The sequence below is a fragment of the Salmo salar genome, chromosome 14 (genome assembly GCF_965601325.2).
Source record: "Salmo salar chromosome 14, fSalSal1, whole genome shotgun sequence".
NCBI lineage: Eukaryota > Metazoa > Chordata > Actinopteri > Salmoniformes > Salmonidae > Salmo > Salmo salar.
The window spans coordinates 82,195,413-82,217,500 of NC_138304.1; the positions used below are offsets into that span (position 1 = coordinate 82,195,413).

At 44.5% G+C, this 22,088-nt stretch overlaps 1 protein-coding gene across 3 annotated transcripts in view; it reads left to right on the forward strand.

Annotated features, from left to right (window-relative positions):
- LOC106570306 (retinoic acid receptor beta) overlaps positions 1–22,088 on the forward strand; it is a 282,569-nt gene that overhangs the window by 232,304 nt on the left and 28,177 nt on the right. For all 3 annotated transcript variants that reach the window (XM_014142481.3, XM_014142480.3, XM_014142482.3), the window contains one exon: positions 12,020–12,180. In XM_014142481.3, coding sequence (XP_013997956.1) covers positions 12,020–12,180 — 161 coding nt within the window. The remainder of the gene's footprint in view (positions 1–12,019; positions 12,181–22,088) is intronic.

The following is a 22,088-nucleotide window of genomic DNA, read 5'->3' on the forward strand; positions in this document are numbered from 1 at the left end:
GTGAAGTGTACACTTTGCCGAATGAAATGTGCACTAAATAACCAGGTCTATTGTAACATTGAATTATTCTCAATTACTTTCCTGGCTGAATAAAAGTTTAAATAAATGCCATAAGGGCCTCCCGGGTGGTGCAGTGGTGTAAGGCACTGCATCGCAGTGCTAGCTGCGCCACCAGAAATTCTGGGTTCGAGTCCAGGCTCTGTTGCAGCCGGCCGCGACTGGGAGGCCCATGGGGGCTGCACACAATTGGCCCAGCGTCGTCCGGGTTAGGGAGGGTTTGGCCGGCAGGGATATCCTTGTCTCATCGCGCACTAGCGACTCCTGTGGCGGGCCGGGCGCAGTGCACGCTGACCAGGTCGCCAGGTGTACGGTGTTTCCTCTGACACATTGGTGCGGCTGGCGTCCGGGTTGGATGGGTATTGTGTCAAGAAGCAGTGCGGCTTGGTTGGGTTGTGTTTCGGAGGACGCATGGCTCTCGAACTTCGCCTCTCCCGAGTTCGTACGGGAGTTGCAGCGATGAGACAAGAATGTAACTACCAATTGGATACCATGAAATTGGGGAGAAAAAAGAGGGTAAAGAGGGTAAAAATATATATATATATACATACATACATATACACAAAAAAAATTAAATGCAGTATGACCCTCTTGGTAATCTAGGGTAGAGTGTGCACTACTGTGGTAAACTAGGGTGGAGTGTGCACTACTGTTTTTAATCTAGAGTGGAATGTGCACTACTGTGGTAATCTAGGGTGCGCCCGCGGGTGGAGTGTGCACTCGCTGAGTGGAGTGCACACGGGTCTAGGGTGGAGTGTGCACTACTGTTTTTAATCTAGAGTGGAATGTGCACTACTGTGGTAATCTAGGGTGGGCTATGTACTCCTATAGTAATCTAGGGTGGAGTGTGCACTACTGTGCAGTTTTCAGATGAAGTGATCATGGCCGCCGTGTGAAGAGGCTGTTAAATAAAGACACTTTGCCGTGCCGCGACACTCTCTCACACTCTCACTTCAAGGCATGCTGCCACGCTTTATAGGACCACTGCTCTCCAGGACACTCATCTAATCCTCATCTGTTCAATGAGCTACGTCCTGTTCACCCTCCCTCCCTCTCTCCTTCCCTCCCTCTCTCCCTTCCTCCTGTCGTCCCTCTCCCTTCCCGTCTCCTTCCCTCCTGTCCTCTCTCTATCCCTCCCACCTGTCCTCTCCCTCCCTCCCTCCCCCCCTTCCTCTCTCCTGTCCTCCTTCCCTCTATCTTTCTCTCTGGCTGCTGGAGTAGTCGACAGACAGACAGCTTTCTGGGCTGGTGGATGCCTGGGATAACACACACACACACACACACACACACACACACACTGCGTTAACGTTTCGTAAAGAGGGCTGCGGGTTGGACCATCTGTGTGGACCATCCACCCGGTGCCACGGCAAACTAACAGATGCACCAGTAAATAAACAGTATATTTCTTCATGGTGACCAGTTGCCACATCCCATAATACCATGGCAGCCTTTAACACCCACCAGGTGGGGAGCGATGAACGACACATAACTCTACCCACGCCAGTATAGAGAGTTACACTTAATGGTGGTGTGTGTGTGTTTGCATGTGTGTGCATTTGTGTGTGTGTGTGTGTGTGTGTGTGTGTGTGTGTCAGTTAGGAGACACTTGCACGGTGATGTTATGACCTTGCAGCAGGGTGGATGATACAATAGTTAAACCAGCTGAGCTACCAGCGGTAACACAGTGGTACTGTATCTGCCCAGCAGTGGTACTGTATCCGGCCAGCAGTGGTACTGTATCCGGCCAGCAGAGGTACTGTATCCGGACAGCAGTGGTACTGTATCCGGCCAGCAGTGGTACTGTTTCTGCCCAGCAGTGGCACTGTATCCGGCCAGCAGTGGTACTGTATCCGGCCAGCAGTGGTACTGTATCCGGCCAGCAGTGGTACTGTATACGGCCAGCAGTGGTACTGTATCTGCCCAGCAGTGGTACTGTATACGGCCAGCAGTGGTACTGTATCCGGCCAGCAGGGGTGCTGTATATGCCCAGCAGTGGTACTGTATCTGCCCAGCAGTGGTACTGTATACGGCCAGCAGTGGTACTGTATACGGCCAGCAGTGGTACTGTATCCGGCCAGCAGTGGTACTGTATCCGGCCAGCAGTGGTACTGTATCCGCCCAGCAGTGGTACTGTATACGGCCAGCAGTGGTACTGTATACGGCCAGCAGTGGTGCTGTATCCGGCCAGCAGTGGTACTGTATACGGCCAGCAGTGGTACTGTATACGGCCAGCAGTGGTACTGTATCTGCCCAGCAGTGGTACTGTATCCGCCCAGCAGTGGTACTGTATCCGGCCAGCAGTGGTACTGTATACGGCCAGCAGTGGTACTGTATACGGCCAGCAGTGGTACTGTATCTGCCCAGCAGTGATACTGTATCCGGCCAGCAGTGGTACTGTATCTGCCCAGCTGTGGTACTGTATACAGCCAGCAGTGGTACTGTATCCGGCCAGCAGTGGTACTGTATCTGCCCAGCAGTGGTACTGTATCCGGCCAGCAGTGGTACTGTATCTGCCCAGCAGTGGGACTGTATACGGCCAGCAGTGGTACTGTATTTGGCCAGCAGGGGTACTGTATACGGCCAACAGTGGTACTGTATCTGCCCAGCAGTGGTACTGTATACGGCCAGCAGTGGTACTGTATCTGCCCAGCAGTGGTACTGTATACGGCCAGCAGTGGTACTGTATCCGGCCAGCAGGGGTGCTGTATATGCCCAGCAGTGGTACTGTATCTGCCCAGCAGTGGTACTGTATCTGCCCAGCAGTGGTACTGTATCTGCCCAGCAGTGGTACTGTATACGGCCAGCAGTGGTACTGTATCTGCCCAGCAGTGGTACTGTATCTGCCCAGCAGTGTTACTGTATCTGCCCAGCAGTGGTACTGTATCCGGCCAGCAGTGGTACTGTATCCGGCCAGCAGTGGTACTGTATCTGCCCAGCAGTGGTACTGTATCCGCCCAGCAGTGGTACTGTATCCGGCCAGCAGTGGTACTGTATCTGCCCAGCAGTGGTACTGTATCCGGCCAGCAGTGGTACTGTATCTGCCCAGCAGTGGTACTGTATACGGCCAGCAGTGGTACTGTATTTGGCCAGCAGGGGTACTGTATACGGCCAGCAGTGGTACTGTATCTGCCCAGCAGTGGTACTGTATACGGCCAGCAGGGGTACTGTATACGCCCAGCAGTGGTACTGTATCTGCCCAGCAGTGGTACTGTATACGGCCAGCAGTGGTACTGTATCCGGCCAGCAGGGGTGCTGTATATGCCCAGCAGTGGTACAGTATCTGCCCAGCAGTGGTACTGTATACAGCCAGCAGTGGTACTGTATCCGGCCAGCAGGGATGCTGTATATGCCCAGCAGTGGTACTGTATCTGCCCAGCAGTGGTACTGTATACAGCCAGCAGTGATTCTCTGTATGGCCAGCAGTGGTACTGTATCTGCCCAGCAGTGGTACTGTATACGGCCAGCAGTGGTACTGTATACGGCCAGCAGTGGTACTGTATCCGGCCAGCAGTGGTACTGTATACGGCCAGCAGTGGTACTGTATCTGCCCAGCAGTGGTACTGTATCCGCCCAGCAGTGGTACTGTATCCGGCCAGCAGTGGTACTGTATACGGCCAGCAGTGGTACTGTATACGGCCAGCAGTGGTACTGTATCTGCCCAGCAGTGGTACTGTATCTGCCCAGCAGTGGTACTGTATACGGCCAGCAGTGGTACTGTATTTGGCCAGCAGGGGTACTGTATACGGCCAGCAGTGGTACTGTATCTGCCCAGCAGTGGTACTGTATACGGCCAGCAGTGGTACTGTATCCGGCCAGCAGGGGTGCTGTATATGCCCAGGAGTGGTACTGTATCCGGCCAGCAGGGGTGCTGTATATGCCCAGCAGTGGTACTGTATCTGCCCAGCAGTGGTACTGTATACAGCCAGCAGTGATTCTCTGTATGGCCAGCAGTGGTACTGTATCTGCCCAGCAGATATCTTAACAGCCTTATCTATTATAGACATGTTTGCGCAGTAGCGAACCTATAGGACTTCAGTGTGTGACATGTTTGTGATTCTGAAAGGACAGCAACCGTAATACCAGCACACTCATGTAGGAGAGGTCACTTTTTGTAAAACACGAGGGGCCAGTAGTGTACTGAAGGGTATACGCAGGTGTAAACCGTATATTATTCTATAGAGCTGTCAGTGTCTATGGGGGTCAAAGTTGATGTACTGTGATCCTGCCTCTCCGATTGTCTCTCTCTATTCATTAGTGAAATTAACATTGTGTGTGTGTTGTGTTTTAATGACTTTAGCAGCTGATTAAGTTAAGTGTGTATATATTTTAGGATTCGTTACTTACACCTGATGTCACATATAGGGCAACACATCCGAGCGTTCTGCCATAACAACAGTAGTCAAGCACCCAAGCTAACTGGCTAACGTTGGCTAGCTTGCTAGCTACTTCAAGACATAATTGAGAGAACAGCTCAATCTGACCATTTTACTCACCTTAGCAGAGCTGGTTAGGTTGTTTTCATGTCATCCAGAGCGTTGGTGACTGCAACTGTGCTGCTGGCAACAATTTCATTATGCTTTTTTGCCAACGTTTACGGACACCGGCCATATTCAACGGGTGTTGAGCGTTCGTAAATGTGTCCGTTATTCTGCGCTCTGGCACACTCAGATGAGAGTGCTCTGAAATCGGAGTAGATAGCCAGAGCGAATTTACCAGCTACATCAAGACTTGTAGCTAGCTAGCTAAACAATGAACCATAATCACAACTCATGACATTACTACCCTGCATGAATCTGCAGGTAGCTAACCAACCAGGTTCAATGTTAGCTACCTAACAGTAGGCTATAGCTAACAAAGCAAATGGCTCTGAGATATGAATAATATTACTACACAGAGCATACATGTAACGTTAGCTAGCGAGCCAGCCAACTAACATTAGCTACCTAGCTAACAGTACACTTTAACTTGAAACAAAAACAACTTTCTGACAAAATGAGAAATGTGTAATATCTGAAAATGTAGCTAGCTAGACTATACATGGATGGACTCTTCTCCCTCTGTCACAGATGCCATGGTTGCCCTTAGTTTGAAGATGTAATCCAGAGACAGGTGTTTTCTCCATCTCGTTAGCTATCATACTCTAATTCCACTGATTTCAAAACTCGGTCCTCCAGAAAGTGGAGAGCAACACTTATGCAGTTCTGCTACACGACATATAAACAAAAGCTGCGTTAGACAGGATTACCTACACATACTGACCAGCTCAAATTGACAGAAGTGTGCTACATGCAGACCAATCTGAACTCATCTCTCGGCATGTCCAGCCCACTCATGATCTCAGCCAATCATGGCTAGCAGGAAGGTTGCTGGCTAGGCTCGTAATTAAAAAAATGTATTAGTGTTTACAGATGGCATACAAGTTTGTTATTAAGGCACATGAAAGTTCACGTTCCAGAAGGCATTTCTGCCAAAAAACGCATTTAGATTATTTTTTTAAGTTTACGTTCAAATGCCTATCCTGTGAAGTAGTGACGTGCGACATACGCCTAGTTTCCTGAAACGAGTCACACACTGAGTATACCAAACATTAGCAACACTTTCCTAATGTTGAGTTGCATCCCATGTTGACTCGAATGCTTTCCACAGTTGTGTCAAGTTTTGTGGATGTCCTTTTGGTGGTGTGCCATTCTTGATACACACGGGAAACTGTTGAGTGTGAGAAACTCAGCAGCGTTGCAGTTCCTGACACAAACTGGTGTGCCTGGCACTTCAAAGGAACTTAAATATTTTGTCTTGCCCATTCACCTTCTGAATGGCACACATACACAGTCCATGTATCAAGGCTTAAAAATCATTATTTAACCTGTCTCCTCCCTTTAATCTACACTGATTGAAGTGGATTTAACAAGTGACATCAATAAGGGATCATAGCTTTCACCTGGATTCACCTGGTCAGTCTATGTCATGGAAAGACCAGGTGTTTTAATGTTTTGTATACTCAGTGTAGGTCAAGAAGGAGAAGCCAATATGTAGAGGGTTAGTGACCCCCCCCCACACACACACACACACACACACACACACACACACACACACACACAGTGGGTTAGTGACACCCCGAAACGAACCAGACAGTCTAATTCCCTTAACTTTTCCCTATTGTACCCTGCATGCTGTACAGTATGCCGTCATCATGGTGGGACCTAGGATTGAGATGAACAGAATAGAGGTAAATTGGATGTAGTTTATAATCTATACATCTTCTTGCCTTGGTTGCGCTGTAAAGAACAATTACTTTTCCACATACACTTAACACAATGCGCCTTCAAGGATGCTGGCAGACAGGATACAAACTGAACAAACAAACAATGCTGAAGCCTTCACAGTCTCTGCACAAAATCCCAACAAATTTCTCCTATAGTTAATGTTTCTAGGCCAGCCCAGCGCTTACAAAACACCTCATAGAAATATATATGTCTCTGTATCTCAATCTTTAAAGGTTGTACACCGTTGCTTTTTTTATGCGATTATGAAAGGGCTTTGTATTGTAAAGCAGAGCAGACAGAGGGAGGATGTGCCTGCTTTCTTTTGTGGTAGTCAACCAACCCAAACAAAAAGGAGGTCCCTTGGGGTACAGCAGACAGCGACGGTGGACCCCCATAATGCAGTTCTGTTCCTCCTCCAGGATCTCGTCCTGATTGGTTGGGAGCATCTGCCGCTGATCAGGGTGCTATGATGTAGGGATGGATGATGAATCAACACTCTGGGTTGTGTTCATTAGGTACCAAAAGGAAGAAAACAGACTTAAACAGGGAGAGACTACCTGGTCCAATATGAAAGACTGATTTTCATTTCCCATTACAAAATGTTTTCTGTTGCATGCCCTAATGATCAGGGCCCTGTATTGAGTCAACACTTATCTCCTGTAGCTGGCTGGTGTGTTTGAGGATTCTCAGAACTTCAGAACATCCTGCTGTGTCAGACATCAAACAACAACGTGTCCTCCAATCCCAGAGCCCAGAGCTCCGTCACAAACTAGGGGTTTTCCAGGACACCATGCAGGGGGTGCCGGTGTTCAGTCTGGTTTCATTCGGGACCGACAAAAAAAAAGTTGTCTATTATTTTTTAAACCTGTATATTTTCATATATAGACACAACCTATGTTTATTTTATACAATTAACTAAATATTCATTGTGCTTTTCTGATGTTTAAGCTCACTGTTTGATGAAATAAGACACAAATTACTCAAGAGGGATCCAGAGATCAAGATAACCATAAGGAAAATAACTTAACCTGTCCTGATCATCCTCCTCCCGCTCCTACTGGCTTTTGCAGATTCTGCCGTTACCATCCTGAAGTTGCCGGTAATAGGCTACATGAGGAGTCGGCAAACTTTCTCATGTGGAATGCCAATTTATCTTACCATTTCTACCGATCTGCGTGCCAGTTATGGGTTTCATCTGCACATTTTTGTGGAACAGTTTCATTTCATTTATAATAACGTCTTCGTATCTCAAAATCATTGTATTGTGGTTAATCAAAATTAGATCCATATCTAAATGAAAAGGATACAAACCTAAAAAGTAACTTCTATTGCCATTGACAACTCTGTAAAAATAGCCTATAAAGCCAACAAATAAAAACATTGAGCCTGCAGGTAGAAAATATCTTGATAAAAATAAATATCCTATGAATCACATTGACTACGCATGGCCTGTCTGCAACTGACTTGAAACATTGTATCAACTACTAACTTGGGTCCGGCCTGAAGGTCCTTGCAACATGGTATAAAATATTCTGGCCCTCAGTTTCCCCAACCAGTGAGCTTGGCACAGACACAGCTGTTGGCTGTTTGCACATAAATTAGGCCTAATCAGGTGTTTCCACTGGGTCAGAGCATGACATTTTTCCCGTACATGCTGAGTGGTTATCGAAAGGGAGAGAGCTGGAAAGATTTTTCAAATACATTGAGGAACTATTGTAATTCTCAATGGATGTAAAAACAAACTTAATTTGTTTGTTGTTTGAGGTGAAGAAAACATTACTTTGAGAAGCTCCACAGCTCATTAGTTGTGGTGCATTAACCCAATTAGAAATACTATCTGATCCCCAAATGTTCACATTTCTATGCCTTCATTTGCGCGCAGGCATGTAGCCATTAGGCCTACTTTTATGCGTAATCAGTTGCACGTCCTTACACAACATTGACAGGAGCGCTCAAAAAAAGACAATGATTAAATTGACAAAACTCGTAAATGGAATGAAATAAACCTAAACTTGTTTCTCACAAGTTTAGCATAGGTTGTACGCACTGGAAACAACGTGTCCACTCTGACAATCAGAATGGTAAAAGACTGGAATAATAATATATTGAATGAATTAACAGACATTACCGTAACCAAACAACGATTGTTGATTAGAAATTATATGAATTAACAGGTAATGTACTGGTGATATACAGTATGTAATGGGGAATTGATAGACACTAACAATCAAACGCAAACAATGCACACAAGGAAGTTATGAAACAATAAATGTGCTCAAATTGGCAATCTGGATAGAGACGTGCATTGTGCAGCGACACTCCCCTTCTTGGACTGCACCATCCCCGCGACCTCTGCAATGGATTAGTTCACTGCGATGGGCATGAATAAGACAGGTGTCTTGTGTGCCCAAAAAATATAGATATATATTGGCTACTGCTCGACAAAAAAAAATCTTGGTCGACCAACAGCCTATTGACCAAACAATCGACCAGTCGAATAATTGGGGTCAGCCTGTCAGGTGTGTGCGTACTGGTAGCGAAGTCAGGTGCAGGAGAGCAGAGATTTGTGAACAGGCGCACACTTTATTGAGGCAAAAGTGCAAAACGCGCAAAACAGTCACAAGAATTATGTTTAACAATAAACATCTTTGTGAAATACCAGGGAAAAAACTAACCAGTCTGGCGCGTCAACAATAAACACGTAACAAACAGTCTTTCACAAAGACATGATGGGGAACAGAGGAATCAATACATGTAGATTGATTGGGGAATGAAAACCAGGTGTGCAGGGAACAAGACAAAACAAATGGATACATGAAAAATGGAGCGGCGATGGCTAGAAGGCCGGTGACTTCGACTGCCGAACGCCGCCCGAACAAGGAGAGGAACCGACTTCGGTGGAAGTCGTGACACAGCCCTAATTTCAACCTTCCTCATCAGAGCTTATATGAGACTAGGGAAGTGTAACAACGTGAGTATCTCCTCTATCAGAATGGACAGTAAAATCATCCTGACCTACTTCATCTCTCTGATCCAAGGTTTATATACAATAGATGCAGACAAGAACGGACAAACTTCTCTTTGTGCACTAGAACATAGTTTTCATAACAGTCGATACAATAGAACAAACGGCAAACTTTCATTTTGTTTTAGTTGTGAATTATCGTGTTCTATGGCAGAGGAAGAACATTGTGCTGAATGTGGCATAGTTGGTAGAGTGGAGTTATGGATTATGGACAAACAGACATGAATGCCTCGTTGGCCTTGTCTTTTCTTGTCTTCTACCTATTTCATACTGTTTGCATTGTCAATATGATCAATCGTCCAACAAGGAATAGGGCCTATAGGAATACACAGAGATGAGTACCCAGTTGACCTTCAGTCTTCAACAGGCTTTATAGGCATGGGTCTAAACAGTTTTAAATATTAAAGCTGCATTATGTAACTTTTTGGGCAACCTGACCAAAATCACATAGAAATGTGAGTTATAGATCTGTCATTCTCATTGAAAGCAAGTTTAAGAAGCGGCAGATCTGAGCTATTTTTATGCTTTCGGTTCTTAAGTCTTTCACTTTCAGTTTTGTACACCAGCTTCAAACAGCTGAAAATACAATATTTTTGGTTATTGAAAATATATCTCACAGGGTTTTAGATGGTACAATGATTTTCTACACTATACATGGCTTGTTTTGTCACATAAACTGAAATTAGGCTAACTATTAGAATTTTAGCAACCAGGAAATGGTGGAGCAATTTCTGCATATTGCACCTTTAACAAAAATTCATTAATTCCTGTGAGACGATACAACAAGTAATATGTTTTAGTTATTTGACTAAACTTTAGTTACCCCCAGCTGACATTCTATGTCTTTCTGTCTCTTTCAGTGGAGCCTGCAGGGGAGAGAATGGCTCATAATAATGGCCAGAACAGAGCAAATGGAATGGCATCAAACACCTATAAAAACATTGTGTTTGATGTATTTGATACCATTCCACTGATTCCGTTACCACAAGCCTGTTCTCCCCAATTAAAGTGCCACCAACCTCCTGTGGTCTCTCTCTCTCTGTCTCTGTCTCTCTGTCTCTGTCTCTCTATCTCGCGGTGTACATGGTTCAGTGGTTAGAGAGGTGGCCTTGATGTTGCTGTTTCTGTCGTGCTCTCTCATTGAACAAGAGATAACGAAGGAAAGAGAACACCTCAAACTCCTTTTTTCAGGATGCACGCACATACACGCACAAACGCACACACACACACGTTCGAGTAATCCCCACGGCCGCCACACATAAACACGGCGTCACATGGAACTGCCCCCAGGGTTGTCAAGTTACTCTGAGACGAGGCAATGGAGGTCAGAAGATGTGCCTCGGTCATCATGTTGAGATAACGCTTGGCCAAATTACACGCTGCCGTTCTGAAACCCTAGCTGCCTTCCTAATACGCTGATAGTTTCTCCTTCTTTAATGTTTTCCAGTGATGACACTAAGCTGACAGAGAAATACTGAGTGACAGAGCGTTTAACCGTTTGTGTTCTGTGGCTGGTGGTGCAGAAGATACTGTAGATACTGTGAGCTTAACTACACAGTCGTCATGGCAGAAGATAGTTACTGCATGGACTCAGTCCCCTTGTCATAAGTGATTCTGTATACCGTTGAAGTTGGAAGTTTACATACACTTAGGTTGGAGTCATTAAAACTCGTTTTTAAACCACTCCACAAATTTCTTGTTAACAAACTATAGTTTTGGCAAGTCGGTTAGGACTTGCCAAAACAAAAAGGGAGAGGCTTGCAAGCCGAAGAACACCATCCCAACCGTAAAGCATGGGGGTGGCAGCATCATGTTGTGGGGGTGCTTTGCTGCAGGAGGGACTGGTGCACTTCACAAAATAGATGGCATCATGAGGCAGGAAAATGATGTGGCTATATTGAAGCAACATCTCAAGACATCAGTCAGGAAGTTAAAGGTTGGTCGCAAATGACCCCAAGCATACCTCCAAAGTTGTGGCAAAATGTCTTAAGGACAACAAAGTCAAGGTATTGGAGTGTCCATCACAAAGCCCTGACCTCAATCCTATAGAAACTTTGTGTGCAGAACTGAAAAAGTATGTGCGAGCAAGGAGGCCTACAAACCTGACTCAGTTACTCCAGCTCTGTCAGGAGGAATGGACCAAAATTCACCCAACTTATTGTGGGAAGCTTGTGGAAGGCTACCCGAAACGTTTGACCCAAGTTAAACAATTTAAATGCTACCAAATACTAATTGAGTGTATGTAAACTTCTGACCCACTGGGAATGTGATGAAAGAAATAAAAGCTGAAATAAATTATTCTCTCTACTATTATTCTGACATTTCACATTCTTAAAATAAAGTGGTGATCCTAACTGACCTAAGACGGGGAATTTATACGAGGATTAAATGTGAAGAATTGTGAAAAACTGAGTTTAAATGTATTTGGCTAAGATGTATGTAAACTTCCCACTTCAACGGTATATTAGTATAGTATGCCATTCCAGACAACTCAAATCTAAAATCTCAGCTGTTCTGAATATGAGTGGCTCACGAATACAGCCTAACGCTAACACTGCGCTGAATGGTTGATATGTCCAAAATGTGTAGGATGCATTTTAGGCTAGAATTAATTGTTTATTGTTGACATTTGTATGTTTACCTTTTCCCATTCCTTCCTCTTCCCCTCTCTCAGCTGTCCGGAATGACCGCAATAAGAAGAAGAAGGAGAGTCCCAAGCCAGAGCTGACAGAGAACTACGAGCTGAGTGCAGAACAAGAGGCCATCATAGAGAAGATACGCAAGGCTCATCAAGAGACCTTCCCATCGCTCTGCCAGCTGGGGAAATACACCACGGTTAGTACTGTAGCACAAACACACACACACACACACACACACACACACACACACACACACACACACACACACACACACACACACACACACACACACACGGAGAATAGAATAGACCAATACTACTGTACTGTATATTGTAATTTTCAGATCACAGAAATTCGTAACCGAACACCTCGAGAAATTCACAGATAAACCCTGAGGGGTTGGAAGCCAGGGTCAGCCACTGTGCAGTTTAGAGGTTAAGTGCCTTGCTCAAGGGCACAACATCAGGAGATTAGCATGCACAAAGACACACTTGTATTTAGTTGTTGTTAATGCTCCAGGCACAGTTTGCATCAATGTCAGTGTAGTGAGGTCTGCCGCGCACCACGAGCCTGTATCTCTCAGCCCTGTGTTAACACAAGGCACTGTCTGTTTCGTTTCTGTGATAGTGTACTTCTGACTGGCAGAGCCCACAAAGGGAATCGATCCTATGTACTGTACTGCAAATCCCCCTCTAATGCAGTAGCCAGAACTCAATTATGAGATAAATCCTCGCTAACACAACTCATAAACCTCTCCTCTCTATGCACGTCAGGAGGGTCGGATAGATTTTGAATGGAAATCAATGACAATCAAAGGAGGTTAGGACCCGTTTTTGTGGCAGATGCTTCATGTCAACTGATGATCAATATCTGGAGAGTGTCATGAGAAGATAGACATTCTGCACTAGTCTTTAGAAAGCCTCAATAGGTTCCACAACTGAACGGTGCTCTTGTGCTCTGCGGCTGACCCTGTGCTGCTTCCATCCTATCCACTGTGTGTATGAGTGTGATATGTATTCTATTCTATTTTTTCTATTCTATATTATTCTCAGAAATCTCTATTACATTAACCTTGTGAGTATTATAAATACTATATAGACCGACTCCAACGATCATATGTCTTTTTGCAGATTCATAATGTATGTTCTATTACCAGGAGATCCAGAGTAGACCATCCATAATGTTAGTTCCAGACCCTCTTGGTTAGAGACATCCATAATGTTAGTTCCAGACCCTCTTGGTTAGAGACATCCATAATGTTAGTACCAGACCCTCTTGGTTAGAGACATCCATAATGTTAGTTCCAGACCCTCTTGGTTAGAGACATCCATAATGTTAGTTCCAGACCCTCTTGGTTAGAGACATCCATAATGTTAGTACCAAACCCTCTTGGTTAGAGACATCCATAATGTTAGTTCCAGACCCTCTTGGTTAGAGACATCCATAATGTTAGTTCCAGACCCTCTTGGTTAGAGACATCCATAATGTTAGTTCCAAACCCTCTTGGTTAGAGACATCCATAATGTTAGTTCCAGACCCTCTTGGTTAGAGACATCCATAATGTTAGTTCCAGACCCTCTTGGTTAGAGACATCCATAATGTTAGTTCCAGACCCTCTTGGTTAGAGACATCCATAATGTTAGTTCCAGACCCTCTTGGTTAGAGACATCCATAATGTTAGTTCCAGACCCTCTTGGTTAGAGACATCCATAATGTTAGTTCCAGACCCTCTTGGTTAGAGACATCCATAATGTTAGTTCCAGACCCTCTTGGTTAGAGACATCCATAATGTTAGTTCCAGACCCTCTTGGTTAGAGACATCCATAATGTTAGTTCCAGACCCTCTTGGTTAGAGACATCCATAATGTTAGTTCCAGACCCTCTTGGTTAGAGACATCCATAATGTTAGTTCCAGACCCTCTTGGTTAGAGACATCCATAATGTTAGTACCAAACCCTCTTGGTTAGAGACATCCATAATGTTAGTTCCAAACCCTCTTGGTTAGAGACATCCATAATGTTAGTTCCAGACCCTCTTGGTTAGAGACATCCATAATGTTAGTACCAAACCCTCTTGGTTAGAGACATCCATAATGTTAGTTCCAGACCCTCTTGGTTAGAGACATCCATAATGTTAGTTCCAGACCCTCTTGGTTAGAGACATCCATAATGTTAGTTCCAGACCCTCTTGGTTAGAGACATCCATAATGTTAGTTCCAGACCCTCTTGGTTAGAGACATCCATAATGTTAGTACCAAACCCTCTTGGTTAGAGACATCCATAATGTTAGTTCCAAACCCTCTTGGTTAGAGACATCCATAATGTTAGTTCCAGACCCTCTTGGTTAGAGACATCCATAATGTTAGTTCCAGACCCTCTTGGTTAGAGACATCCATAATGTTAGTACTAGACCCTCTTTCTTAGAGACATACATCATTTTATCTCCGTCCTTGACGCTACATTTGTTTACACCGGCGTGTTTCATGTTGAGCAGCAACAACCCTAATGGTGGGGGGAAATTAAAAATAGATGTCAGTAACAGATGACTTTGCTTTCCTGCAGATGAAAACATCAAAAGCACATCAGGGAAAAGTCTCAGAGCTCGGGCAGCATTACGTGTGTGTGTTTGGGTTTGTGTGTGCTCAGGCAGCATTACGTGTGTTTGGGTTTGTGTGTGCTCAGGCAGCATTACGTGTGTGTGTTTGGGTTTGTGTGTGCTCAGGCAGCATTACGTGTGTTTGGGTTTGTGTGTGCTCAGGCAGCATTACGTGTGTTTGGGTTTGTGTGTGCTCAGGCAGCATTACGTGTGTTTGGGTTTGTGTGTGCTCAGGCAGCATTACGTGTGTTTGGGTTTGTGTGTGCTCAGGCAGCATTACGTGTGTTTGGGTTTGTGTGTGCTCAGGCAGCATTACGTGTGTTTGGGTTTGTGTGTGCTCAGGCAGCATTACGTGTGTTTGGGTTTGTGTGTGCTCAGGCAGCATTACGTGTGTTTGGGTTTGTGTGTGCTCAGGCAGCATTACGTGTGTTTGGGTTTGTGTGTGCTCAGGCAGCATTACGTGTGTTTGGGTTTGTGTGTGCTCAGGCAGCATTACGTGTGTTTGGGTTTGTGTGTGCTCAGGCAGCATTACGTGTGTTTGGGTTTGTGTGTGCTCAGGCAGCATTACGTGTGTTTGGGTTTGTGTGTGCTCAGGCAGCATTACGTGTGTTTGGGTTTGTGTGTGCTCAGGCAGCATTACGTGTGTTTGGGTTTGTGTGTGCTCAGGCAGCATTACGTGTGTTTGGGTTTGTGTGTGCTCAGGCAGCATTACGTGTGTTTGGGTTTGTGTGTGCTCAGGCAGCATTACGTGTGTTTGGGTTTGTGTGTGCTCAGGCAGCATTACGTGTGTTTGGGTTTGTGTGTGCTCAGGCAGCAGCGGGACGGAAACATTCATCTGGGTGAGTGATGAAGACGTCGAGACTTTTGGGACGACCGAGCGTGTCTTCTCTTCCGTTTCATTCCCTTCTTTCCTGACACTTGTGAAAAGTGGAATAAATGCGGCTGATCCAGTGTGGGTCGGGAAGCGGAGGGGTGACTGGTACACACATACACACACGATGCGACGGGGCTTAGTTTAGTATTGTAAATCACTGTCAGTCTGTTTTAGGGCTACATTTACACCAGTCATCTATAAGAAGGCATCAAGGTTGATTTGGAGGCTGGAGCCTTTCCTCTCTCTCTCGTTCTCTCTCACTCTCGCTCTCACTCCCTTCCTCTCATTGCTTAATCTCCCCACTGCTTCCGTCCCTTCCTCTCCCACCCTTCCTCCCTCTCCCCTCCTTCGCCCAGCCCCATGTTAACTAAAACCCCCATGAAAGGCCAGACAGATAGACAGACAGGCAGACATCAGGGTATCTGTTGGTTTGGTTCTATACACTGAGAGCCTTCCTTACAGATAGATCAAATCAAATTTATTTATATAGCCCTTCTTACATCAGCTGATATCTCAAAGTGCTGTACAGAAACCCAGCCTAAAACCCCAAACAGCAAGTAATGCAGGTGTAAATGCACGGTGGCTAGGAAAAACTCCCTAGAAAGGCCAAAACCTAGGAAGAAACCTAGAGAGGAACCAGGCTATGAGGGATGGCCAGTCCTCTTCTGGCTGTGCCGGGTGGAGATTATAACAAAACATGGCCAAGATGTTCAAATGTTCATAAATGACCAGCATGGTCAAATAATAATAATCACAGTAGTTGTCGAGGGTGCAACAAGTCAGCACCTCAAGAGTAAATGTCAGTTGGCTTTTCATAGCCGATCATTGAGAGTATCTCTACCGCTCCTGCTGTCTCTAGAGTGTTGAAAACAGCAGGTCTGGGACATGTAGCATGTCCGGTGAACAGGTCAGGCTTCCATAGCCGCAGGCAGAACAGTTGAAACTGGAGCAGCAGCACGGCCAGGTGGACTGGGGACAGCAAGGAGTCATCATGCCAGGTAGTCCTGAGGCATGGTCCTAGGGCTCAGGTCCTCCGAGAGAGAGAAAGAAAGAAAGAAAGAAAGAAAGAAAGAAAGAAAGAAAGAAAGAAAGAAAGAAAGAAAGAAAGAAAGAAAGAAAGAAAGAAAGAAAGAAAGAAAGAAAGAGAATTAGAGAGAGCATACTTAAATTCACACAGGACACCGGATAAGACAAGAGGAATACTCCAGGTATAACAGACTGACCCTAGCCCCCCGACACATAAACTACTGCAGCATAAATACTGGAGGCTGAGACAGGAGGGGTCAGGAGACACTGTGGCCCCATCCAATGATACCCCCGGACAGGGCCAAACAGGCAGGGTATAACCCCACCCACTTTGCCAACGCACAGCCCCCACCCCACTAGAGGGATATCTTCAACCACCAACTTACCATCCTGAGACAAGGGTGAGTATAGCCCACAAAGATCTCCGCCACGGCACAACCCAACGGGGGGCGCCAACCCAGACAGGAAGACCACGTCAGTGACTCAACCCACTCAAGTGACGCACCCCTCCTAGGGACGGCATGGAAGAACACCAGTAAGCCAGTGACTCAGCCCCTGTAATAGGGTTAGAGGCAGAGAATCCCAGTGGAGAGAGGGGAACCGGCCAGGCAGAGACGGCAAGGGCGGTTCATTGCTCCAGAGCCTTTCCGTTCACCTTCACACTCCTGGGCCAGACTACACTCAATCATAGGACCTACTGAAGAGATGAGTCTTCAGTAAAGATGTAAAGGTTGAGACCGAGTCTGCGTCTCTCACATGGGTAGGCAGACCATTCCATAAAAATGGAGCTCTATAGGAGAAAGCCCTGCCTCCAGCTGTTTGCTTAGAAATTCTAGGGATTAGGAGGCCTGCGTCTTGTGACCGTAGTGTATGTCTAGGTATGTACGGCAGGACGAAATCGGAAAGATAGGTAGGAGCAAGCACCATGTAATGCTTTGTAGGTTAGCAGTAAAACCTTGAAATCAGCCCTTGCCTTAACAGGAAGCCAGTGTAGGGAGGCTAGCACTGGAGTAATATGATCACATTTTTTGGTTCTAGTCCGGATTCTAGCAACCGTATTTAGCACTAACTGAAGTTTATTTAGTGCTTTATCCGGGTAGCCGGAAAGTAGAGCATTGCAGTAGTCCAACCTAGAAGTTACAAAAGCATGGATTAATTTCTCTGCATCATTTTTGGACAGAAAGTTTCAGATTTTTGAAATGTTACGTAGATGGAAAAAAGCTGTCCTTGAAACAGTCTTGATATGTTCTTCAAAAGAGAGATCAGGGTCCAGAGTAACGCCGAGGTCCTTCACAGTTTTATTTGAGCCGACTGTACAACCATCAAGATTAATTGTCAGATTCAACAGAAGATGTCTTTGTTTCTTGGGACCTAGAACAAGCATCTCTGTTTTGTCCGAGTTTAAAAGTAGAACGTTTGCAGCCATACACTTCCTTATGTGTGAAACACAGGCTTCTAGCGAGGGCAATTTTGGGGCTTCACCATGTTTCATTGAAATGTACAGCTGTGTGCCATCCGCATAGCAGTGAAATTTAACATTATGTTTTCGAATGACATCCCTAAGAGGTAAAATATATAGTGAAAACAATAGTGGTCCTAAAACGGAACCTTGAGGAACACCGAAATGTACAGTTGATTTGTCAGAGGACAAACCATTCACAGAGACCAACCCTGTCCTGACGGATAAACTCTGACGTGTACAGAATTGAAACCACTTAACCTCTATGGGCTAGGTGGGACGCTAGCGTGCCACCCGTGGTGCACTCCATCAACAGCAGGTGCATTTCAAGAGCGGCAAATTTGAATCCAAATAAATGTCAAAATTCAAATTTTTCAAACATACAACTATTTTACACCCTTTGAAAGATAAACATCTCCTTAATCTAACCACGTTTTACGATTTCAAAAAGGTTTTACGGCGAAAGCATAAATTTAGAGTATGTTAGGACAGTACATTTACAAGAGTTGTGTGTAATGTTTTGTCAAGTCAAAGACAGGGTCACCAAAACCATAAAACCAGCTAAAATGATGCACTAACCTTTTACAATCTCCATCAGATGACACTCCTAGGACATTATGTTAGACAATGCATGCATTTTTAGTTCTATCAAGTTCATATTTATATCCAAAAACAGCGTTTTACTATGGCATTGATGTTGAGGAAATCGTTTCCCTCCAATAACCGGCAGTCAAGTCAGCGTCACAAATTAAATAATTAAAATTAGAAAACATTGGTAAAATATTATATTGTCATTTAAAGAATTATAGATTTACATCTCTTGAACGCAATCAACTTGCCAGATTTAAAAATAACCTTACTGGGAAATCACACTTTGCAATAATCTGAGCACTGCGCCCAGAAAAATACGCGTTGCGATACAGACTAGACGTCATGTTGGGGAGATCTAAAATCGAAAATACTATGTAAATAATCCATTACCTTTGATTCTCTTCATCAGATGTCACTTCCAGGTATCACAGGTCCATAACGAATGTAGTTTTGTTCAAAAAAGCTCATCATTTATGTCCAAAAATCTCCGTCTTGTTAGCACATGATCTAAGCCAGCCGGACTTCTCGTCATGAACGAGGGGAAAAAATATATTTACGTTCGTTCAAACATGTCAAACGTTGTATAGCATAAATCATTAGGGCCTTTTTTAACCAGAACATGAATAATATTCAAGGTGGACGAATGCATACTCTTTTATAACGTATTGGAACGAGGGTACCCAACATGAACTCGCGCGCCAGGTGTCTAATGGGACATCATCGTTCCATGGCTCTTGTTCGGTCAGATCTCCCTCCAGAAGACTCAAAACACTTTTTAAAGGCTGGTGACATCTAGTGGAAGCAATAGGAAGTGCCAAAATATTCCTCAGCCCCTGTGTTTTTCAATGGGATAGGTTTAAAGGTAATACAACACATCAGGTATCCACTTCCTGTCAGAAAATGTCTCAGGGTTTTGCCTGCCAAATGAGTTCTGTTATACTCACAGACACCATTCAAACAGTTTTAGAAACTTTAGAGTGTTTTCTATCCATATATAATAAGTATATGCATATTCTAGTTACTGGGTAGGATTAGTAACCAGATTAAATCGGGTACATTTTGTTTATCCAGACGTGCAAATGCTGCCCCCTAGCCCTAACAGGTTAAGATCAATTTGTCACATCGCTCTTCTGGTTTCACAGTCTTCGAAAGCCTGACCTTGAGTGTTTGATATTGAGCTAGCTATGGCCTCTAGCTGGCTTGTACAGGGATAGAGTATAGGGTCTTTGGGTATTGCCAAAGATAATCTTTTTTTTTTTTTTTTTTTTTGGAACAATGTTCCTATAAGGATGTTGGTCCATAAAGTTGAAAACAGAAAGGCCAAATATGGAGTTTAACGTTCTGACTCTAGGTGTCTTCTGTCGAGAGCTTCAAAAGCCCCAGTACAGCTAGACAGCCACAACTCCAAATCTACTGGGTGAAATACCACAGTGTGCCATCACAACAGCAAGATTTGTGACCTGTTGCCACAAGAAAAGGGCAACCAGTGAAGAACAAACACCATTGTAAATACAACCCATATTTATGTTTATTTATTTTCCTTTTTGTACTTTAACTATTTGCACATCGTTACAACACTGTATACAGACATACTATGACATTTGAAATGTCTTTATTCTTTTGGAACTTCTGTGAGTGTAATGTTTACTGTTCATTTTTATTGTTTATTTCACTTTTGTTTATTATCTACTTCACTTGCTTTGGTAATGTTAACATATGTTTCCCATGCCAATAAAGCCCTTAAATTGAAATTGAAATTGAATTGAGAGAGAGAGAGAGAGAGGAGAGAGAGAGAGAGAGAGAGAGAGAGAGGGAGAGAGAGAGAGAGAGAAAAGGTCTCTAAGCTTGGATGTGAAGGCAGCTCTCTGCTCCCAGCATCCCTCTGAGCAGAGGTCAAGGTTCACAGAAACCTGGAGCAGCAAAACCTCCTGAGCCAAATAGCAGAGTTAGATATGTACTGAGCTATGTCATGTAGATGGAAACATCCGATAGAGATACACTGCCTTGCCAGATAGATAGAGCTTAGCTAGTTTTGGGACATTTTGACAGGAAATTTGAGATAGTCATTTGGGATAGTGAGATGGGTCCTGAGTGACTGAAAGTTTTCTAGCAGGTTGAGATAGCGGTGTGTTTGACTGACAGCTAGGCATGGCATCGTTGTGCAGGGAGTTTGAAAGCGTCTAACACTTTGTTTTCAGACTGATAGACTTTCTTACATACAGTATAGATTGGGCTTGGCGTGAGATAGTGTGTGATTGACACCGGAGCTTTGCGAACGATGTACTGTTGGGAGTGTTGAGGAGAAGAGCAAGGGGAGATTTGTGAGGGATAATGTGGTAGACATGTAGGAACTCAGGCACACACACATACACACACACACGCAAGCTTGCTCACACACACACACACACACACACACACACACACACACACACACACACACACACCACACACACACACACACACACACACACACACACACACACACACACACACACACACACACACACACACACACACACACACACACACACACACACACACACACACCTCAAACTTGTCTCAAGGCTTGGGGAGTTTCATGTCACCAATCAATCATTCAGGCTTTGTTCACACAGTTTAATAAACAAACAAGTAGAAAACACCACGGCGCTGGCACACCCTTTCTTAAAAAACTAAATATATAGCAGTGGTAACAATCATTCCAATCCTTTCCCATGGTGGATGATTGACATAACTAAAGCTAATCATTAGTGATTAAAGCCTTCCGCCTTCAAAGTATGTGTAAAGACTTTCCCTGGCGTAGGACAGCTCTGAAGGAAGAGTTACCATCAGTCTGTGTGTAGTTTCTCAGAGGTTAAAGGTTCACGGTTTGCCATACATTGCCATTTTAGTCATTTAGCAGACGCTCTTATCCAGAGCGACTTACAGTAGTGAATGCATACATTTCATACATTTTTTCTCCGTACTGGTCCCCCGTGGGAATTGAACCCACAACCCTGGCGTTGCAAACACCATGCTCTACCAACTGAGCCACATTTTTGAGCCACACATGCCATAATTTTTTTTCTTCTGTACAACACATACGTTTAGGAATGTCCCACAACTAAGCTTACCCCACCTCCTACTCTTACCTCTTACTCCTTCATTTCTACCAAGTAGTAGTACCATTCATTTTCAGATAGAAATTCCACTCTCCTTAAATAACAAATCGTAGTAAAAAATAAACAGTGCAGTGTATTTATTTCCCCAGTTAGTCAGTCATGTAATATTTATGTCACATTCTTCAAAATGAAAATACTTAATTTTTCGAAATGACAGAAAAAAAACAGTCTTTAAATAAAGATAATTAGAGTCAGTCAGTCATGTAGGCAGGATGCATACCGCTGTGCTGCTGTCAGTACTGTCACGGCAGTAGCAGTAGGCCTGTAGATAGATAAAGCCTTAATCTGGATCACTAGTAATTATGTTGGCTCTCAGACTGAGAACTCCCTCATTATTACAAGAGATTGGTTCCTGACGCGCCTTTTGAACATCACTCCCCCTCAGCTTTCTCTCTCCT